This window comes from Impatiens glandulifera, chromosome 3 (assembly GCF_907164915.1).
Source record: "Impatiens glandulifera chromosome 3, dImpGla2.1, whole genome shotgun sequence".
In the NCBI taxonomy this organism is placed as follows: domain Eukaryota; kingdom Viridiplantae; phylum Streptophyta; class Magnoliopsida; order Ericales; family Balsaminaceae; genus Impatiens; species Impatiens glandulifera.
This window is the reverse complement of record NC_061864.1, coordinates 60,975,427-60,998,434: the sequence shown is the minus strand read 5'-3', so window position 1 is coordinate 60,998,434 and position 23,008 is coordinate 60,975,427. Positions and strand designations below refer to the sequence as shown.

At 27.7% G+C, this 23,008-nt stretch overlaps 3 protein-coding genes across 4 annotated transcripts; 2 read left to right on the top strand and 1 right to left on the bottom strand.

The window, feature by feature from the left end:
• The first annotated feature begins 182 nt into the window (after positions 1–182).
• Positions 183–4,437, top strand: LOC124929366 (DEAD-box ATP-dependent RNA helicase 15). 2 transcript variants are annotated; one of them, XM_047469709.1, is made up of 12 exons: positions 183–302; positions 406–523; positions 842–942; positions 1,290–1,462; positions 1,561–1,792; positions 2,168–2,286; positions 2,710–2,766; positions 2,996–3,180; positions 3,437–3,581; positions 3,669–3,752; positions 4,004–4,067; positions 4,244–4,437. In XM_047469709.1, the coding sequence occupies exons 2-12, from the start codon at positions 408–410 to the stop codon at positions 4,252–4,254; spliced, it is 1,287 nt and encodes a 428-aa protein (XP_047325665.1). In that variant the 5' UTR covers positions 183–302; positions 406–407; the 3' UTR covers positions 4,255–4,437. The 2 variants fall into 2 exon arrangements, with proteins under 2 accessions (XP_047325665.1, XP_047325666.1); XM_047469710.1 differs by lacking the exon at positions 183–302 and having other exon boundaries at positions 488–523; positions 1,181–1,462.
• Positions 4,438–16,733: 12,296 nt separating this feature from the next.
• Positions 16,734–19,642, top strand: LOC124932383 (adenine nucleotide transporter BT1, chloroplastic/mitochondrial). Its single transcript, XM_047473000.1, has 3 exons — positions 16,734–17,621; positions 18,653–18,814; positions 19,003–19,642. Exons 1-3 carry the CDS (start codon positions 17,034–17,036, stop codon positions 19,480–19,482), a joined length of 1,230 nt encoding a protein of 409 aa, XP_047328956.1. The 5' UTR covers positions 16,734–17,033; the 3' UTR covers positions 19,483–19,642.
• A 308-nt stretch (positions 19,643–19,950) lies between these two features.
• On the bottom strand, positions 19,951–21,622 carry LOC124931884 (uncharacterized protein At2g34160-like). The gene is made up of 5 exons (XM_047472463.1): positions 21,395–21,622; positions 21,256–21,304; positions 20,754–20,816; positions 20,601–20,665; positions 19,951–20,202 (listed from the first exon to the last, which is right to left on the bottom strand). Exons 1-5 carry the CDS (start codon positions 21,521–21,523, stop codon positions 20,104–20,106), a joined length of 405 nt encoding a protein of 134 aa, XP_047328419.1. The 5' UTR covers positions 21,524–21,622; the 3' UTR covers positions 19,951–20,103.
• Between the last annotated feature and the right edge of the window lie 1,386 nt (positions 21,623–23,008).

The window sequence follows — 23,008 nt, the reverse complement described above, 5'->3', positions numbered from 1 at the left end:
AAAATGGCTTGGGGTTTAGGGTTTATAATTACATTTTTAAAATATTAATTTTATTTATATATATATTTAAATATGAGAAAAATGCTAAAAAAAAAAAAAATTAATGATGTAATTTTATTCCAACTACAAGGACATTTATGTAAAAAAATAACACAACTAGTCTTTCATCTTATCCTTTAAATATCGGTGAATCCTCAATATCACTTTCTCTCTCTTGGAGTTTTTTTTTTCTTGCAGCAGAACTTCTTCGTTTCCAAACTCAAAAACCTAAACCTAGCTCTACTTCCATTCCAGATCTAGAGGTGAGAAGCTTTTGCTACGATATTTTCAATCTCTTCATTCAGATTCTCGCTTCCTTCGATTGAATATCTTACAATCTAGGATCTCTTCTGTCGAATTTGTCAGAAATGGGCGAAACTAAAGATCACGATACTTACGAGGAGGAACTTCTTGATTACGACGAAGAAGAAGAGAAAGCTCCCGACTCTGTTACCGGCAAGGTCAACGGCGAATCCGCCAAAAAGTTAGTTCTTAATTTCCTTCATATTTCTATCCACGATATCTTCATCGTGTTTTTGTTTATTTTAGATTATGTTAAGTAAGTAGATTGTGATTATGATGTTATGTTCTACACTTTTTTTCTTGTGGTTTCAATTTGAGAAAAAAATGAGTTTATATCACGATCTAGATCTGTATTCTTGGACTCATTCCACTGTTGGTGTCACTGGAGCAAGAGTGCTTACTGCTTAGTCTTATGTGAATTGTTAACTTTTTTATGGAGGTTTTGTATAATTTGTGTTGATGTTTATGGTTTAGTGTTTTTTCTTTGATTTGTTTCTAGGGGATATGTTGGCATTCACAGCTCCGGGTTTAGAGATTTTCTATTGAAGCCAGAACTACTTCGAGCCATTGTGGACTCTGGTTTTGAACACCCTTCCGAAGGTACAAGTAGTGAATTTGCCAATTTTGCATTAGCCGCACAATTGTTCCCATGAAAGGATTGTTAATATTGTATTATTGACCTAATTGAATACTTCTTTATGTTGTACAACAAGATTTGTGTGGTTGGAGTTCCTCTGCAATTATGTGGCACATACTGCAGGGTGCCTCTCTGATGAGTTATAAACTCAACTGAAGTTTTTGACTAAGTTAAATTGTTTTTCATATTTGTTTTTCTCAGGTAAATCACTATTATCATTCTCTTGCGTTTGGGGAACTAAATCATATTGTAAGGATTTTATTTAAAACTGAGGGTTGCTTCGCTCGAATTTTCTTTGGTTCATCACCAGTGCAACATGAGTGTATCCCTCAAGCAATATTGGGTATGGATGTAATATGCCAAGCAAAATCCGGGATGGGAAAAACTGCTGTTTTCGTGCTGTCGTCACTACAGCAAATTGAGCCTGTTCCTGGCCAGATTGCTGCCCTTGTTCTCTGTCACACAAGGGAACTAGCTTATCAGGTATATGTTTATCTATGAAAAATCAATCATTCTCATGTTTATGTCTATGGATATGGTATTTTATTATACTTACATTTCCTTTTCCCCTCTGTTTGCAGATTTGCCATGAGTTTGAGAGATTCAGCACTTACTTGCCTGATATTAAAGTTGCTGTGTTCTATGGTGGTGTCAATATTAAGATCCACAGGGATTTGTTGAAGAATGAATGTCCCCATATTGTTGTGGGAACCCCAGGAAGAATTCTTGCCCTTGCTAGGGATAAAGATCTTAACTTGTTGAATGTAAGGCATTTCATTCTAGATGAATGTGACAAGATGCTGGAATCACTAGGTATGTGTTCTCAGTCAAATTATGTGGTGTTTGAAAAACAAAGACCATTTGACAAGTGTTACTTAAAATCATTTAATTCTCTAGATTCAGCATAAATGAAGCTACAAAACTAGCTTATTTTGATAGGCTATGAATGACTTAATTTGTAGTAACAACTTTAACCCTTGAGAATTAATTTAAATACATCAATATAAGGGTAAAATATTCTTTAAATACTTGCATTTCAAGTACTTCTAATTCAATTATTTTCATTTGGTTTATTCAACATTTAATTTGACTTATTCATCACTTAATTTTCAATTTAATTAAACACACTCTAAGTCTTCTATTATCTGCATTGTGTTATCGTCCTCATTCTTGGCTAATGTGATGCAGACATGAGAAGAGATGTACAAGAGATCTTCAAATTGACTCCCCATGACAAGCAAGTTATGATGTTCTCTGCAACACTCAGCAAGGAAATCCGCCCTGTTTGCAAGAAATTTATGCAAGATGTAATGTTTCATGGCCACTTGAATTTACAAGTCAACAACTTACTAAATGCGAGATCTCAGCAAATGCTATGTCACTAATAAGATATGAAGAGAGGGTGCTGCAATAGATGAAGAGCTGGTGGAGGCCTTCTTAGGATGTTAGATCTTAATTTAGTTTTTTATTTTATTTTTGATTAGGCTATCCTTTTTTTTTATACCCAAGTTATATTTTCTCAACGATTCTTGTTAGTTTAGCACTAGCTTGGATTGAGCAAGAAAAGGGGCTTGTGTTGATTTGTATAAAAGGGTATCGGCAAGGAGACCATGGGATGGAGTGGAAATCTCAATCTGCCGGACATTAATCCCTAATCATTACGTAGTTGATTCCACTAACTTCAAGAAGGCTCTCCTAACAAGCTTTAATGTGACATTTCTTCATTTCAGCCTATGGAAATTTATGTGGATGACGAAGCCAAGTTGACTCTTCATGGTCTTGTTCAGGTACTCCTTTTGTGTTTAAAAATATGTTTCTTATTTTTTTTAAAACAAAACATTGTTTGATGAAGAAGTGGATTGTTTGGTTAAATAACTGAAATATCCTTGGTATCTATTTTATAAAAATGTTATAAAAAGTAAATTAATGATATTTTTATATTTTAGTTGATGATTTGATTAATGATAAGATAATATGGTTATTTGGCCTAACTTTGATAAATTTGTATATGATTAGCACTATATCAAATTGAGTGAGCTGGAAAAAAACCGCAAGTTGAACGACCTCCTGGATGCATTGGATTTCAATCAAGTTGTTATTTTTGTGAAAAGTGTCAGCCGAGCAGCGGAGCTGAACAAATTGCTCGTGGATTGCAATTTTCCCTCAATCTGCATTCACTCTGGCATGTCCCAAGAAGAAAGGTCTGTTTTTACATCCGAGGAAGAATCCACTAATGAATTGGCATGTCAATTTGAACTTACTAAGTAGTAGTGTTGGTTTAATACAATAGGTCGATTCATTCTAATTCATTGATTTTATCCGGTATAAATATCAGAGGAAATGTCGTCTTCGTAAATATTAATACAAAACAGCCTATTAACTGGTTTCCTGAATTATATTGTAGATTTTCTATGAAAGAATTAGTGAAACAGTTTATTTTATTGTGTTTTAATTCAGGTTGACACGTTACAAGGGTTTCAAGGAGGGAAATAAGAGGATACTGGTGGCAACAGATCTAGTGGGAAGAGGAATCGACATTGAAAGAGTCAACATTGTGATAAATTACGATATGCCAGATTCTGCAGACACTTATCTGCACAGGGTTAGTATAGAGATCTTATGTGAACTCTTTCCTTTTGTTCATTTGATTGAATAGAATAGTCTTGTAATATTATTTTTTCTCTTATAGGTTGGCAGAGCTGGAAGATTCGGGACAAAAGGTCTTGCCATCACCTTTGTTTCATCTGCATCTGATTCTGAAGTTCTTAACCAGGTTGGTCTTTTACTACCTTTTCTTTATTTTATTTTCTCGTCGGTTTGATCTGAATCTACTGGCTTGTTTGTTCTAGAGGCGTGTTTGAAATCCTGTTATTTTAATCCTTGTTTGGTTTGGGTTTTGGAAAAATTAATTATTTGAGTAAAAACTTTTAGAAGGGTAATTTAATTGATCTCATTGCTGAGATGATGATGGATTATTTGAAAATAATCTCAAATAATGATCTTTCTGAAATATGTATTTTGCAGGTTCAGGAAAGGTTTGAAGTGGATATAAAAGAGCTCCCTGAGCAGATAGATACATCCACATACAGTAAGTATCACAATTTAACAAAAAAAAACAAATTTGATTTTAATCATAAAGTATATACATTTTATCAAATAATTTGTATCATGATTAAATACAAATCAATATTTTATAAAAACAACCCATGATAGGATTTTCCATTAAAAAATTGAAGTGATTTATTATGATTATGATTATTGCAGTGCCATCATAGGAGGAGACTTTGGAAAAGGAGGAATGTAAGAATTTTATTGCAGCCTTGGATTGTTAAAAGAAGAAAAAAGATTAGCTTGGCATTATTACACCAAATTGTTTTACTTTTTTACTGCTTTTTAAACTATTTTATTATGTATTAGTAACTCTTTAAACTACTTTGTGTTAATTTAGTTGATTAATCTATCCTTTCTTTGTTTTGATCTCTCTTTTGTTAGATAAAATATGATTTATTGATTTAGTTTAAGGAGAATTTGAAAAATTTAATATAAAAATTTGATATTTACTCCCATCATATCATATGTCGGTCAATATATAATTTTATATTTTTTTTATCCAGTCACTCTATATTTATTAATTTTAAGTTGGTTTTTCATTAATTGATACAATTACATTGATCAAAAGTAATTTTTAAAACAATCCTATAAAAACTGAGATTTTTTTAATACATAATATATTAGGTCAGTTATTTGGATGAACATAACTGACCATAATATATTAATTTTTTAATATATCAAAATCTTATATCATAATATTTCAATATATCAAAACATTATATTTGATTCTATAATATTTTATTAGAATTGATTGATTTAAAGATTGAAAGGTTTTATATCAATGTATATGCTATACCCTAGTTGTTGTATTCTGTTAGTAGATTTTTATAATAATATTAAATAGAAAGTATATTTGATTTATTTAATTTAAATAATTTAAAATAAGAAAAGATTAATCAAACAAGGTCTAGGTGAAGAATTCCAAATACTTATGTTAGCACTTAGAACATACATATATATTATATATATGTATTATAAAAATAGTGAAAACATGTTAATATCTCATATTAAATATTTTTATGTGTATAATAAATTATATATATATATATATATATTTTTAAATAGTTTAAAAATCTAGTTATGTTTTTTATATGATAATATATATTTTTAATATATATAAAAATTTCTTTGAAACAAGAAAGAAATAATTTTAGAAATATTATTATATATATTTTAAATTTTCAATAATTTATAATTTAAAAATATAAATATTAAAAAAATTCATTTTTATATTATATCTTCTACATTAGTTATAAAAAAGTAAATTTATTATTTACTTAACTTTTGTTCGACGTTATTATCAAAAATGAAAAAAAAAAAATGGGTTAAACATTTCAATATCTTAAAGCTGAGACACTCTTTCTCCTTCTGTGTGCTTATATAATCATCAGCACAAGTTTATTTTAAAATGATAATATATTTTTAATATAAAAGTTTTCTTTGAAAATAATGGAAATAATATTATATATATATATATATTTAAATTTATTTTTTTTACTAATGTATAATTAAAAATATAAATATTAAAAAAAATTATATTCCAATTTTATATTATATATTCACATTTTAATTATAAATTTTTTTATTATTTTCTTAACTAATAAAGGGTTTGACAATATTAAGAAAATGGCTTATGCTGAAATATTTCAACCGGTAATGTTACCGACCATCTTAAAGAATTTGTTCCAACGGTCTCACGTTAGCTTCAACCTTAGGCTGACAAACTCTTTTTTTCTTTTTAAATAAAAAATAAATAAATTATAATCATTGACACTTTCTTTTAAAATGATAATTTATATTTTATATAAAAATATTATATATATTTAAAATTTTCATTAATTTATAACTAAAAATGTAAATATTGAAAAATATATTTATTTTAATATTATATCTTCACATTTTAATTTCATTAATCTGCTGGACCGGATTCGGGCTTAAATATTTGAACTGCTAGTGTGATTTTCCCGTGACCATATTAATAAATTTGTTATTTTAGAAATAATATTTTATATATTTAAATATTTCATTAATTTATAATTAAATGTAAATATTAAAAAATGATTATATTTCAATTTTATGTTATATTAACATTTTAATTATAATTTTTCTATTATTGTTTACTTAACTAATAAAGAGTTCATCATTATTTGTCTCTCTCCATCTTTTCTAATTTTTTAAAAATATTTTTTAAGTAGTCAAATTATATAACAATAAAAGATTTATTTATCATGATCAACTTAAATGGGCCGAAAAAGAGATGGATCATTCTTCAACCTTAATTTATTTGGGCCGCATCAGAAGTTTGGGTCGTTCACATTGGTTGGTAGTTGTCCTTAACTGATGAGCTAAGCTCGGCTACGGGTTGGGCTGGGCTGGGCTTTCTTTCTGTGGCTGCAAAATGTTTTAAAAAGTAATTCCGATCAATTTGTTTGTTATTTCTTTTATAATTAATATATATATATATATATTAATTATTATGAATCACATAATAATAATAATTATTATATTATTATTATTATATATGGATAAGATATATATATTTTAATATATTTAGGCTATTTTATTTGATTTGTCCAATAATATAAGAAATGATGTCTATTTTAAACTAATTAATTATTTTAATCACGTCAATAAGTCTATATATATTTTTTTATAAATATTTGTTAACTTGAAATTGTTTAAAAGTATAAATTGTGCAGAAAGAATGAGTGTACAAATTTCTCTGTATTTTTTCTTTCAATATTCTTTCCTTTATTTAGAATGGTTAAGAATTGATAACATTTTATTATTGGAATAATTAATATTATTATTACATTATTGTGCTGTAGATTTTCTTATTCATAATTCCTTAAGTTTTAAGAATTTATTACTTGGAATGATTTAAGATTATTTTATAATGTTGATCAAAGTTTTAAAAATTAATATCTACAAAAATTTGAATATCAATTGTTGAATACTTCTTTTTGTAGCATTTTCTAGGTTAAAAAGAGCTTGTGATCCTGTCTTGACATTGTCTCATCAATCAAATGAAAAAATTTAGAATTGTTCAAGAATATTATATAATTATTCAATTTTATGTTTAATTTGATAAGCATTTGAGTTTAATGATATTATTATATTGAATAGAATTATGGATTTAGTGTAAAAAATACAAATTTATCGAATAAAAACAGTCACGCCCCAAACCAAAAAAACGAGGCGTGCAGTCGCCGGATATCATTGTACTTACATTAATAATAGACTAATACCTTCGTTCATCATCAAAAGTTTTCAAACTTACATAATTCTTTTATGAAATTCTTTTATGAAAGATTAAGACCTTCAACATTAGTTCAAAATAGATGATGACATATTAAACTTTTACAAAATTATATTTTTTTTGATTGCATACTCTCTATACATCTATGCTAATACAAAATAGAGAGTTAACTTCATTATCGGCTAGTCTAAATATATATTGTCTTCTTTCCAATCGTCCTCCTAACCAATCCTTATTCTTATGTGAAACGAATCTATTTCAATGGATAAGTTAAACACACCCAACAAGAAAATTATAAATTGATAGAAAACAAAATTCATAAATAGATATAGAATTTTTTTTTTTATCACAAAATCGTATATATACTTATAATAACTATGAGATCGAGATATTGACTGTAATATCATAATAACTTAATAATAAGTCATTTACCAAGACATGAAAGTCTTGTATAGACGCAATAGCCATCAATTAAGACTAGGGTATTGCATTGACGCAATAACCATCAACTAAGACATTAAAGTTTTGCGTTGACGCAATAGCCATAAACTAAGACATAAAAGTCACGCATTGACACATTAACAGGTATAAGCAGCACTCGAGGCACAAATAGTCCACTATTAGATAAACAAGTACAAGATCAAGTCCAGAGTAATAAAAATAATCCAATTGTCACAATTATGTAATCTTCATTTTCAAGTCCAAATATACCATTTTCAATTTTAATGTCGAAATAATAAGTCATATCAAATTACTTAAAAATCATTTATCACAAATCATCACAACAAATTCAAAATAATCTACCATAAACAATCCTTTTAACAAAAACTAATATCAAAATCCTCTATTATAAACCATCATTTTATAATTTAATTTTATTAATTTTTTTAGAACGATGAGTTCCACTTCTCTTTTGAAGTGCGACTAATCTCCGCGGGTTAAATACATATCCCGCAAACACACTTTACCAATTAACTTAATAATAAGTCATCTACCAAGATATGAAAATCTTGTATAAACGCAGTAGTCATCAATCAAGACCAGGGTCTTGTATTGACACAATAATCATCAACCAAGACATGAAAGTCTTGCGTTGACGCAATATCCATAATCAAGACATAAAGGTCATGCGTTGATGCATTAACAGGTCTAAGCGGCACTCGAGGCACAAATAGTCCACTATTAGATAAACAAGTACAAGATCAAAACTAGAGTAATAAAAATAGTCCAATCGTCATAATTATGTAATCTTCATTTTCAAGTCCAAATATACCATTTTCAATTTCAATGTAAAAATAATAAGTCATATCAAATTACTTAAAAATCATTTTTTCACAAATCATCGTAACAATTTCAAAATAATCTATCATAAACCATTATTTTATCAAAAACTAATCTCAAAATCCTCTATCATAAACCATCATTTTTTTTATTAATTTTTTTAGAACGCTGAGTTCCACGTATCATTTGGAGTGTGGGTTAAGTACATACCTCGTAAACACACTTACCAATTAACTTAATAATAAGTCATCTACCAAGACATGAAAGTCTTGAATAGACACAGTAAACATCAATCAAGTCTAAGGTCTTACATTGACGCAATAGTCATCAACTAAGACATAATAGTCCAATCGACATAATTATGTAATCTTCATTTTCAAGTCCAAATATAACATTTTCAATTTCAATATCAAAATAATAAGGCATATCAAATTACTTAAAAATCATTTTTCACAAATCATCACAACTATTTCAAAATAATCTATCATAAACCTCATTTTATAAAAAACTAATCTCAAAACCCTCTATCATAAACCATCATTTTTTATTTTATCTTATTATTTTTTTTAGAACGCTGAGTGCGACTAATCTCCGTGGGTTAAACACATATTCCGCAAACACACTTTACCAATTAACTAGGAGAGCGAAACTTGTTATATGACGGGTTCGAACCAAGACCTCAGGGAAGCTAGAGTTATCCATCTCCACTAAGCTAAAAGAGGGGATAATATGGAAATAATAAATATTTTGACTGTTTTAACACTTGGTGCAAGTAAAACTACTGATTATTCAAAAATAAATAAATAAAGTATAAGAGTGGTCGAATAAACTGAATTCGAATTTCATTTTTTGTTTTTGAATCGAATTTCAAACCAATTCAAATTTAAATACGGTTTTTAAATTAGTTTTTGAGTTGGGGTTTCAAATCGAAAACCAAAAATTGAATTTATTTTTTATTATTTATTTTATTATATAATTTATTATATGTAATATATAATAATTACTCCATCATTCTCTAAACCTAATTCAACATCCGTCCTCCTTATATATATTCTCTAAACTTAATTCATTTTTATTCTCTAATCTAATCAAATAATCTCTCTAGCCTCTCTCATCTTTATTCTCTTAAGTCTTAACTCATCATTCTTTTTAGCAATTACCTCCATCTTTCATCTCTATTCTCATATGAAAGATTTAGGTTTCAACTGCTTCTCTGAACTTCGACCTATCTAATCTCGCTATCTCTCAAACTTCTTCATTGTCAAGACACTTAAATCTTGATCTATCTACGTCGTTTAACACCTATTTCGAATTTAATATCTATCTTCGTAGTTCAACATTTATCTCCTCCGTTCAACATCTTAATTCAAATTTTGTTTCAATTTAGAATAATTTGAATTCAAGATTTGACAATAAAAGAAATAAGAAAATCGATTTTGGTTCGAGTTATTCAAAATTCGAACCAAATATAAAATTTAGTTTGATTTTATTAAAATTTATTCGAATTCGATTCGATTTTCTAATTGGTTTAAAAAATAATTCTAACAAACCGAACCGAAGAACTCGAATAACCTGAAACGGTGAACACCCTAACTATAATCTGTTATGGTCTCGAGAATTGGGATGACCCGACCCAATGTAGAAGGCCATCATTTTAGTTAAAGAATAATTATTAAAAAAATGTTTTTGATGAGATTTTGAATTTACTAAGTTACAAAATTTAATTTTTCATTCTAAAGTATTATGTTATGTTAAATTAGTTAAATGGACTTCTTAAGGAAGAGTTAGAGACCTCTCATTTTGTTATAAGATTCTTCTTAGTTGGCTTGTTGGGCTTATCCAAGATGATGTGAGTCATCTGACTACATTAATGTACTATAACTATAGAACGAAGTTTAATGTTATAGTAACTTTTATACTAAGTAAAACTTAATTTATTAAACTTTAATTACAACTATAAAATAAATAAATAAATAATTTGTAGAAGAAAGGAGACAAGTGTATAAATAGAGAAAATTATCATTTTATTCAACTTATTATTAAACAAAATAATTGTTTTCTCTTATAAAGAGAACTAAGTACATAAATATAATAATAAATCAATCATACATTTTCTTAATTAATATATTGTCACATTGATATTAAACAATTATAAGATTTTATTATAATCTTATAATATAATATATTTTAACCTTCAATCGAATTAACTAGTGGTCAAAATTTGATGAGAATAAACCAAAAACATGTATATATGTGTGATTCATCAATTCATAATCTAACTGATATTTAAGACAACTCAAATGGGAGAGATTATCATTTATTTTCAAAAAGAACTTTTAAATTAAATTTGTAATTGATGTTTAAGTTGATGGTTGATTTAATATACATGTTCAATTTAAAAGTGCACTAAGTGTATATAATATAGTTCAAGTTAAAAATTAAGTAACTTTTCAAGTTTTATATTTAAGGTATGTAATCATAAAATCAAATAATTAGGAAAAAATTAAGTGAAAGGTTAATTAGTGATCATATACAACATAATGTAATAAAATTCAACCATTAAGTCATGGCTACTTAATATTGAAGAGAGATGCAAAGTAGTAAAACATTAACTTCATCTTATTAATTGTTAGAGAAAAAAACATTCGCTATATTAATGACATTAATAAATACACATATGAAACAGTCCTCTTCCACGCCTATAAAAACAAGACAATGTCTATTTTATCGTCAAGATAACAATTTCACAACAAAAATAATCAAATAAAGAAACTATTAGAATTTACAAGTTGACATGAAAATGACCACTACCTTAATTCTTTTTCTCGGAAACATAATACTGATGTTAGTTGTCGCCACAACTTTTCCCGCAACCAATGCAGTTCCAATACCAGATTTTTCTAAGCTACCTACTCAATTGAAAGGATGCATGACAAAATCACGGAGAGAATGCGGTGAGATAATATTTCGAGAGATGTTCTTAAAAGATGGTGCCTTCACAAATGGCACATGTTGCAAAGTGGTGTTACAACTCGGAAAGACATGTCATGAAGGTCTCCTCACTTTCGTTGGCTTTCAACCCGCCTTCTATCCTAACGTCACACAAGCTTCCTCTCAAAGTGGAGTCATTTTAAAACGTTGTCTCATGGCCAAGTAAACCTGGTTATAAAAATAGATGAGTATAGAGGAAAGCCAAGTATAATTAATAATGTTATGCATAATAAATAATAAATGTGTTTTTGAATATTGTATGCATGCATACGTACACCCCTTCAATATTACTAATAAAATAAAATGATATCATGATCTAGTTTTTTATCCTTGTTTAAAGGTTTTATACAAATTATGTTCATTAATATTTAATTAGTGTAATTTAAATGATGAGAACATAGTCATTATAGACATGTTTGCATCAAAGCTACCAATTGAATTTGTACAAGATCGATCGAGCCGCAAGTGAGACAAGGTCTCGCGTTCTTCATGTTTGGTAGGTCTTTGCAGCTTTGATTCACAAAATATTTAATTACAGATATATTCACAATGAATAGAAAAATAACGATTCAAATATTATATTTAATGATTGAAAGATTAAGAAGTTTAGTCTCTCAAATTTTAGAATTTTGAAACTTTCATCTATGGATAAAATTATATTTAATGATTTAGAGGAAATTTTAATTATCACAAAGTTTTATGTTTTATGGAAAAATGAGTATGAATATTAGTATAGTATATATGGATTCATATTCAAACTTCCTAAACATATTAATCCTTGGGACAAAGATCAAAATTGAAAATCACGGTGCTTGCAAAAATTATGAATATGTAGAAAATTGTTAGGGGAGGTACTATGATGGTTCAGAGAGAGAAACTCAGAAAAAAATATTAAAAAATAAAGATAGTTTACTTAAAATGGTTAATTATGTGTAAATTTAATGGAAAAAAAAAATATTGGGGGAGAAAATTTGAGAGGAATGACTGGGTGATTCACTAAAAAAAAATGACAAAATTTTCTCTCTTCTAAGACTTTATCATTTTTTCATCAAAGTGACGTGATTACAAGTCATTCCTCCCTTATTACTCTCTATATATATAATTATAATGATGCTTATTTTTTAAAGTGTCTGAATTGTCGGGTCGAAAATTGTGGTTAATTTGAATATATATATGTGAGAGTAAATTGATACTTGGTCGGATTGTGGGTTGACCCGCCCATAAACTTAAAACGATTAAAAATAAAATAAAAAATGTTATACGTATGGTTCGAACTTGCAACCTAACAAAACAAATACAACCCTTCAACTAACTAGTCTAATAACACTTTGTATTTTAAATTCAACACCAAATTTGATGAACGCGGGACATTTTAACAATATAAGTTTAATTTTTTAACAAACTAATATATATATATATATATATATATATATATACATAATGATGCTTAATTTTTAAAGTGTATAGATTGTCGGGTCGAGAGCTGTGGTTAATTTGGATATATATGTGAGAGTAAATGGATATTTGAGTCGGATTGTGGGTTGATCCGTCCATAAACTTAAGACGGTTAAAAATAAAATTAAAAATGTTATAGGTATGGTTCGAACTTGCAACCTATGAAAATAAATATAACCTTTTAACCAATTAGGCTAATAACAATTTGTTTTTTAAATTAAACAAAAAATTTGATGAACGCAGAACATTTTAACAATATAAGTTCAACTTTTTAATTAACTAATTTATCTATATAATATATATATATAATGATGCTTAATTTTTAAAGTATCCAGTTGACCCGCCCATAAACTTACAACGCTTAAAAATAAAATTAAAAATGCTATAAGTATGGTTCAAACTTGCAACCTAACAAAACAAGTACAACCCTTTAACCAACTATACTAATAACAATTTATATTTTAAATTCAACACCAAAATCAATGAACGCGGGACATTTTAACAATATAAGTTAAACTTTTTAACTAACTAATCTATATATATATAATGATGCTTAATTTTTAAAGTGTCCGGATTGTCGGATCGAGAGTTGTGGTTAATTTGGATATATATTTATAGACTAAATGGATACTTGGGTCAGATTGTGGGTTGACCCGTCCATAAACTTAAAACGGTTAAAAATAAAATTTAAAATACCATAGGTATGTTTCGAACTTGCAACTTAACAAAAACAAGTACAACATCTTAACCAATTAGGCTAATAACACTTTATATTTTAAATTCAACACCAAAATCAATGAACACGGGACATTTTAACAATATAAGTTAAACTTTTTAACTAACTAATCTATATATATATATAATGATGCTTAATTTTTAAAGTGTCCGGATTGCCAGGTCGAGAGATGTGGTTAATTTGGATATAAATGTGAGAGTAAAGGATACTTGGGTCGGATTGTGGGTTGACCCGCCCATAAACTTTAAAACGGTTAAAAATAAAATTTTAAATACAAAATGCTTTTAATCGCTAAATGCATTAACATCCTAAATAGATGTTAAGATTGGATCTTATTTTCCGCAACATACATCTAATGAATGTCAACAACATGAGCATTAGTCAATCTGAATGACATCACCGCATATTCATAATGTCCATATATGGTATGAAAAGTTGTCTTGGCAATGTTGTCTGGCTTGATTCTTAGTTGATGATAATTTGATTGAAGACCAATCTTGTTAAACACTTGTGCTCCCTTCAATTGATTAAATAAATCATCAATTTTTGACAAAGGATATTTGTTATTAATAGTCACCTTGTTAAGCCCTCTATAGTCAATACAAAGACGCATTGTCTCATTTTTTTTCTTTTTCACAAATAGTACGCCATCTCCCCAAGCTGAAACAATTGGCTTGATATATCTCTTCTTCAACAATTCTTCTAATTGTTTGCGTAATTTTCTCAACTTTGTAGGTGCCATATAATACAGAGTCTTCGTTATCGCTGACGTTCTGGACATTACATCTATGACAAATTCTATTTCTCCCTACGGAGTCAATCCCAACAAATTGATAAAAAATACATTAAATAATTGACTTTTTAGTGATGATTTCTTAATCTTGTTGCATGTCTTTTGTTAAAATATATATATATATATATATATATATATATATATATATATATATATATATATATATATATATATATATATATATATATATATAATTGTTTCATTTATTTTTAAATGGTAAAATAATTTTAAAATATTTTAAAATATTCATTACTTTATAATTTTAAAATGTTAATATTAATATTAAAAAAGATTTTATTCTCTATATCTTCAAATTTTAATTAAAAAAAATCAATTTATTATTTACTCTTTTATTTTAATATATATATATATAAAAAAATTTAAAATAAATTATTAAATTTCACTATCTCTTATTAATTATTTTTATCTTTATCTAAAAAATTAAATATATTTATTTATATAAAGTTTTATTTGACTTTTACTATTTTATGTGAATATTGAAAATTTTAATAAGTAATTGATAATATATATATATATATATATATATATATATATATATATAATATTTTACTATCTTACATTAATTATTTTTATTTATATCTAATAAATTCACTATATTTTTTTATATATAGGTGTATGTGATTTTTACTTTCTAACATTAACTAATGAAATAGACTAAAAGAAGGTCAAATACATCATCTAAATGTTGCCACTTTTGTGATAGAAAAATATGCAATCTCTTTTTATATTTTTGTTTTAAATGATAATATTTTTCTAAACTCAACTTTTTTTTAAGTGCCATATAATAATAATAAGAATATTTATTTATATATCTCTTTTTTATTTTTTTATAACAAACAGTTAAAATTGTGATGCATATTCTTTTAAAATAAGAAAGAAACTTAGGATTTATTTATTGACTATTGTATAATGCATCTCATAACATGTCTAATATGGATTGTGAGAATTTTAAAATTATTTATTAATTATAATTTTGTAAAAATAATTACTTTTATCTTTGTCTAAAAACATAGGTATATTTATTTATACAAAGGTATCTAAGTTTTTACTTAGGTGGATATTCCATCAAGTATTAATACTTATATATATTTTTTTCTAATTTGAATATATTTAATTTAAAGAGTGACATACTACTTTACCTAAGATTTTGTTTGATCTAACTATGTGTTTTTGTTTACATGGTGGATGGCATTTTGAATCATTAAAGCCACGGTTTGTTAAAATAATTAGCCATTCGAAATATTTGGAACTTTGTTAAGAAAATCTCTTATTTCTATTTTCGATAAACCGATATTAGAACAAAAAAATCAATGAATTTAAACCTAACACATACATTTGAGTTCAATTTTGAAACAATTTTTATTATTATTATTAATGCAGTGGGCTAGCACCTTTTAAGTCGTGACATTCACTTTAATTTAAATCGTTTTAAATGAGAATCGAACTTATCTATTTATTTAATTCAAAATAACTGTTGTTACTTTAGTTATTAATGGATTAACAATTTATTATTATAAATTATAGATTGAATATAAATATTTTCATCAAAATTATACTATAATGAATGAAATTATATAATTTGTTGATCTTATATTTTTTTATTTGAATTAATTAATATAACAATTCAAGGGTTTAAATGGTCAAATCTCATTGTTACATCCTATGTTTGAAATTTTAAAAAAATAATTTTTTTATTTTTAATCTAATTTAACATAATTTTATTCTTATCTTATTCATTATATTATTAAATTTATTAATAAAAAAATAAAATATTATTTATTAAAAAATAATATTATTTTATTATTATTATATTATATATTATATATTAATACCCTTTAAATCTATTTAAAAAAATTACACTTTTATAAAATCATTTTCAATCAATATTTATTTTAGATAATCCAATATTAAACAAAAGGCCTAAAAAAGTTATAATGATTTTATTTTTATAATATTAAATAAAAAAATATATTTGATTAATTTAATTAAAATAATAAAAAATAAGATTTATGTAAATAAATATTCCAAACATGGCATAAGTCTTGATTCTGTCAGCACAGTTTGGACCCCCAAACCTAACAACCCACCATCTGCATATCCAAAGAGACTCCCACCAGCCTTTCTCCACTCTAATTTATATATAAGCAAAAACCCATCGTCAATTTACAGCAGCATATCTGTCTTGCGCCTCCCTCTCTCACTTTCCTCTCTTTCTCCGCTTCCTTTGAGGTCGGAGGAAGGCCAAGGGTCTCGCCTTTTTCCCCCTCTATCCCTTCTTTCTTCGACCTCTCAAGGATACCCATCTCTCCCAATATCGGATCGAGGAGTAATAGCAAATGGGTTCTGTCTAAATCATAAAAACGGGTCTGTTCTTAACTTCTTTTGATTTTTTGTTTTGTTTTCATTAATGGGTCGGAGTCAATTTCAAGTTCTGAAATCCAAGAATGATGGGTTCTTCTCTAATCCTGGATTCGGTTTGCAATGGAGTAACAACAACAACAACAACAACAACAAAGAAGGCTCCTTTCATCCCGGAGGTTTGTTCGCTAGTGTCGGCCAGGTTGGTAATACAGGGTTTGGTATATCACCCAATACCCCAAACCCTAAGGACAATAGTAATACTGGGTTAAAGGTACCTTATGCTGATCTATATGTGAAATATGTGAATTCCCCAAACCCTGAGGAATGTACAACTGTGAGTGTCCTAGATGAGGATGAGATTCAGGAAGGATTGAAAAAGAAGAAGGTGGCTAAGTTCAAGATTAAGGTTAAGAATCCATCTTTGAGGAGGCTGATAAGTGGTGCAATTGCTGGAGCATTTTCTAGGACTGCGGTTGCACCTTTGGAGACTATTAGGACTCATTTGATGGTAGGAAGTAGTGGGCATTCATCTACTGAGGTTTTTCATGATATAATGAAGCATGATGGATGGAAAGGATTGTTTAGAGGCAATTTTGTTAATGTTATTCGTGTAGCTCCAAGCAAAGCTATTGAGGTAAAACTTTAACCTAATTCTTCTTAACAGTTTTTAAATTTCAGTCTTTGTTTGTTTGTTCTATTTCTTTGTCTTATGAAATGAGATTTGGTAGTTTGGTTTATGTAATTGGCTATATATGAATTGACAAAGCATGTTTGGTTGTGTTTGTTAATTATGTTTTCTGTAAAACCCTAGACCCGCTTGTCATGGATATATCTTAGACAAGAAAACTTGATCATCACAAGTAATGGGGAATACTGATCACTTGAGAAGTTCTATGCGTTTTTTAGTGTTTGTGTTTAAGATATTGTTAGAATTATAGTTGAACTTTTCTTTAGTTTCTGCTGTATTGGAGATAAAGATTGTTTTGCTCTCCATTTCAAGTTCAAGTGGTAAACTATGCTGTTGGATTTTAATAAAATGGAGAAGGAAAAGCTAACTGTGATCCAACACTACAACCTAACACTTTCTTTAGATTTCTCTTTCCCTACAATTGGATTTTGTCAAATTTAAAGTTTGTATTAATTTGGAAAAACTAGAGTTTGTATTGATGTTCTGAATGAGACCTTAGAGCTTCTGAAATTTCCTAGATATATGCTATCTTATAAAGGTCTTCTCATTAAGATCATGTAAATACTATGATTAAATGTTTAGGCATGTGTAGCTAAATTAGTTTTATTGAGATTAAGGAATAAGATCATCCTGATTATAGGTAGGAGATGGATTCTATGATACTTTTAAAAAATGGTATTTGTTGAACACTTAATGTACCATGATGCATTTTTCATCTAAAAAAAATTGCAGGTTATTTATACACATCTATTTATTTGAATTTCTTGTATCCATATGTTTGTTACAAATGCATGTCTACAAACATCTCGTCATTCATGTTTCCTAGCATTGCTAACTTAGATCATCTGTCATGTGAAAATCAATTTATGATTTTTGGGTACACAATTCATCTTTGTAAGTGAGAATTAATGAAAAAAGTGATTTGTTTTTCAATTTTTCTATCGTGTCAAACTAACGCGACTCTCTACAACTTGTAGTTGTTCATTTATGACACTGTCAACAAGAACTTGTCGCCGAAACCTGACCAACAACAGAAACTACGGATACCTGCCTCATTTATTGCAGGAGCATGTGCTGGAGTTAGTTCCACTCTAATTACATATCCACTTGAATTGCTCAAGACAAGATTAACCATTCAGGTATATAAACCTCTGTTCGATTCTCACTGAAAATTTCCACTTTTAATCCTTTTTGTTGAAACTTTTAGAATTGAGATTTAAATTTCCATATGAATGTGGAGAAGTAAGTAATGTGGTATGAAGTTTGATTCCACTTAGATTTTGTGATAGCAAAGAACCGAACATTTAAAATTTCCATATGAATGCAGAGAGGTGTTTATGATGGCCTGTTCGATGCATTCGTAAAGATACTACAAGAGGGTGGACCTGGGGAGCTTTACCGTGGCCTAACTCCAAGTATTATCGGTGTGATCCCATATTCAGCAACGAATTATTTTGCATACGATACATTAAGGAAGGCTTATCGAAAGATTTTCAAAAAAGAAAAGATCGGAAATGTAGAGACACTTCTGATAGGATCGGCTGCAGGTGCAATCTCGAGCACAGCTACGTTCCCACTCGAGGTAGCGAGGAAACACATGCAAGTAGGAGCTCTTAGCGGAAGACAAGTGTATAAGAACGTGATCCACGCTTTGGCCAGCATTCTTGAACAGGAAGGAATCAATGGTTTGTATAAAGGTGTTGGTCCAAGTTGCATGAAGTTGGTTCCTGCTGCTGGGATTTCTTTTATGTGTTACGAAGCTTGCAAGAAGATTTTGGTGGAAGATGAAGATGATGATGAAACTTAAGAGAAGAAGAAATGAAGGGGATAAAACTAATAATAATAATTTGAGACTTTCAAGAGATTTTGGTTAAGATTTTAATTATTGTTTGAATTTTTTTTTAGCAGATTTTCATTTGATGGATATCTTTTTTTGGTTTGTGATAAAAGTACTTGGTTTTGATTATCTCTTGGTTTTATATTAGTTTTATTTTTATTCAAATTTAATCCTTTTTTTAAAACAGGTGTATATGGATTTAAAAGGATTCTAATTCATTAACAAATATTTTTTTCAGCAGACTAAATTCATGGTAATGGGGCTGAAATGAGATTGCTTGAAATTGAAATTGAAGTTTGAGCATAGTATCTTTTAATCTTGGTATATTATTGGATTCTGAAATAAAATGAATTTACATTTATAAATTTTAAAAAAAATATATTTGTTCAAATAATAAATAAACACACAAAATAGAATTCACTCATTTTAGAAACCCAAGTCACAAGAAAATATTTGAAATTTTATAAGTAATAATTGAGGTTGTAATCTCATAAAACATTAATAATAATAATACATCCTTATTATTTCTATTATAACAAATATCCAAGAGATTACTAGAAAGAAAAATAAAGAAGGAATGAATTAAATGAATCATGTTTCTTCTTGATCATCTCCAATTTCTCTTCTTCTCTCTACCTCAGCAGCAATCAATTCATCAAATTTGTCTGATTTCCCAAGAACTATTTCAATCTGAAACAAAACCCATATGTGAAGATGGAAGATCAAACAAATAAAGACCTATATGTAAGTTATGATTAAAGTCTTTCAGATTGAACTTTTAAGAGTTGTTTTGATGTGCGTTCATTTAGATCATATGATCCAGTGACAATTTTTCAATGTTATCGTGATTGTAACATAGATCGAAGTTAATGGTTTATTTGAATGATTGAAAAGACTATTTAATAATTCAATCGCCCTTTCAAACTACCTTAACCCACTCGGGGCAGCTCAAATGCCAAAGGGTCTTCCCTAAGGTGGGCTAAATGTCTTTAGGTTCAATTCTCACTAAGAACACTATTGATTTGAACATTTATGATAATTTGAAACTGACTTATTACATTGATATTATAACTTGTAATGAGGTTTACCTTAGCTTTTGGAATAGGTCTGGCATCTGGATTATCTCTCATGTCGACAGTCAATGTCTTGATTCCTGTAGGATACTCATGACAATGTTTAGATCCAAAGTATAAATGTATGAGCAGAGAAGCGCCTTATATGAAAGATGGAGAAGAACTCACTTTTTTCAATTGCAAACCCATTATTCTTCAGAATTTCAGCAACAGTTACCACTGAGTGAATAGCTACAGTTTGAAGTATTACGAGATAATCAATCAATTAACCAAAACAGAAATGACACAAATGAAGAAAAAGATGATAGCTTTTAAAAGAGACATATACTCTACTACTATTTCAGTTTAAGAATCAGAGGATCAATCAATAATATGCAAGCTTCACTAAGGATCAGATCAGACATTAAAGATTATTCATACATTCATCCAATCAAAAGTAAGCATTCATTCAAAAGATAAGATATGAATTAGGTCAGAATTTAATCAGATATATTTTAACAGAAACATATGCTCTACTTAAATTCAATTTTAAGAATCAGAGGATCTATAATATATGCAAGCTTCACTTAGGATCAGCCATTTTTAAAAGATAATTCATAGATTCACCATCCATTGTTTAAATAGCACGTATTCAAAAGAAAGAAGATAAGATTAAAGAGAAATAGTGTACCCATTCCAAGTGCAGATAATTCAACCTCATTGTATTGCTGCAAATACCTCTGCAAAAGACGAAATAAAAATGTTAATTTCGTACCAGGAACATATACAGAAGATATGAGATGCCATGGAGATTGATAGAAAAAGAAAACCTTGGAGAGATTGACGTAGAAGAAAAGAGGTTTTTTGGTGTTTGAAACCTGGACACGGTTTCTCTTGGGAGCAGTACCGTCGTCTTCAATGATGTTCAACTTATTCACTCCATCGGTTATCACTTCCATATCTCCCTCCCGTCTCTCTATTTCTCTCCCCAAAACTGAAACTCGAAACCCTAATTCTCTCTTTCTATTTCTCCTCGGAATAGGTCGTTATTACCGAGTTCGACTTATTTAACCATATATTATTTTTATATTTTATAAAAAAATTCCACAAATTCATACATTTACTTTATTAGATTAACTTAAATAAAAAATAATAATTTAATATAATTATATAAAAACATAAGTTAAAATTAAATTGAGTTAACAAAAATAAATTTAAATATAATTTTCAAGTTAAACTAAATTGGAGTCAAATTTTATATATGAGATTAACTTAATAACATATTTGGCTCAATTAAATTTATTTTAAAATAATAAAAATATTTTATGATGGAAAAAATTAATTTTATATTTAATAAAATAGAATACCAAGATGACATATATTAAATAATAATAATATTATATAATTATATTTTGATTTGATTTTCAAAAATAATAGTTTTATAATTAAATTAATATCATATCTATTTTCATATAAGTATTATATATATTTTAATTTATAAATATTATTTTCGAAATTTTGAAAATTTCATATTTTTATCTTACCAATAATTTCTTACATTTTTTTCGGTATACCGAAAAAATTAATATTTTTGATATATTACACTGCGATTTTTCAATATATCTATAATATCGGTACATTTTCTCACCCTTAATCTCTTCTGATTATCACATTTACCCTACCTTTATCGTTGTCTCCCTTCCCTTCTATCAACCGTAAAAAGGTTTTACGCCCACATGATCATCACAAATTTTAGCGAGAGAACAAGCAAGGAATAAAACTCTTTTGTCATTAAATCAATCAGTAAGTCTTGAAAATTAGTTTTTGCTTGAGTTTGAACTTGAAAATTTAATTTTAATTCAAGTTTTTCGGGTCGAGTTCGAGCTCAAATTTACAAACTCGTTCGAACTCGAACTGAGTCAATAAAAAGTGACTCGAATCGAGCTCGAGCTTAGGCTGACTTGAACTCGATGTGACTCATTTGCAACCCTACGGATAAATTCACTTCGCAAAACTAATGTGTCTCTTTACCGTCCTTAGTTCCGACTTATAAGTTGTTTTAATTTTGATTATTTCTTTCAAAAAAAATATTTGATAAAATGTAAATTAGGTAGGTTTTTAATTGATTTAATTACTAAAATACTTTTTTTTTTAAAATTTAATAAAAGCAAGATATTTTGTATTTTAATAGATAAAATAAGTGATTTAATGGTTAAAATAATAGTTATATGATAAAGTATTTTTTTATAAAATCTTATTAAAAATTGAAACATTAATGTTATATTCTAACTTAGTAGTAAGTCAAGTGATAAAAGTGGTTTATAAGAGAATAATGCGGTTTATAAGAAAATAATGCGTTCGATTTTTACTTAAAACGCCTTAAGTTAAGTAAATATCATGGTGGTTGAAATTAGGCTAACATTTATTATTATTATTATTATTAA

Bases quoted from the DNA above. Each gene is read 5' to 3' on its own strand.
- LOC124931884 (XM_047472463.1), bottom strand. From the start codon at position 21,523: ATGGAAGTGATAACCGATGGAGTGAATAAGTTGAACATCATTGAAGAC. The intron at 21,305-21,394 runs GTTTTCTTTTTC...CGTCTTTTGCAG, and splicing joins TCTACGTCAATCTCTCCAAG to AGGTATTTGCAGCAATACAA. The intron at 20,203-20,600 runs GTAAACCTCATT...GTTTTGTTTCAG, and splicing joins GACCTATTCCAAAAGCTAAG to ATTGAAATAGTTCTTGGGAA.
- LOC124932383 (XM_047473000.1), top strand. From the start codon at position 17,034: ATGGGTCGGAGTCAATTTCAAGTTCTGAAATCCAAGAATGATGGGTTC. The intron at 17,622-18,652 runs GTAAAACTTTAA...TACAACTTGTAG, and splicing joins CTCCAAGCAAAGCTATTGAG to TTGTTCATTTATGACACTGT. The intron at 18,815-19,002 runs GTATATAAACCT...ATATGAATGCAG, and splicing joins AGACAAGATTAACCATTCAG to AGAGGTGTTTATGATGGCCT.
- LOC124929366 (XM_047469709.1), top strand. From the start codon at position 408: ATGGGCGAAACTAAAGATCACGATACTTACGAGGAGGAACTTCTTGAT. The intron at 2,767-2,995 runs GTACTCCTTTTG...GTATATGATTAG, and splicing joins CTCTTCATGGTCTTGTTCAG to CACTATATCAAATTGAGTGA. The intron at 3,181-3,436 runs GTCTGTTTTTAC...GTTTTAATTCAG, and splicing joins GGCATGTCCCAAGAAGAAAG to GTTGACACGTTACAAGGGTT.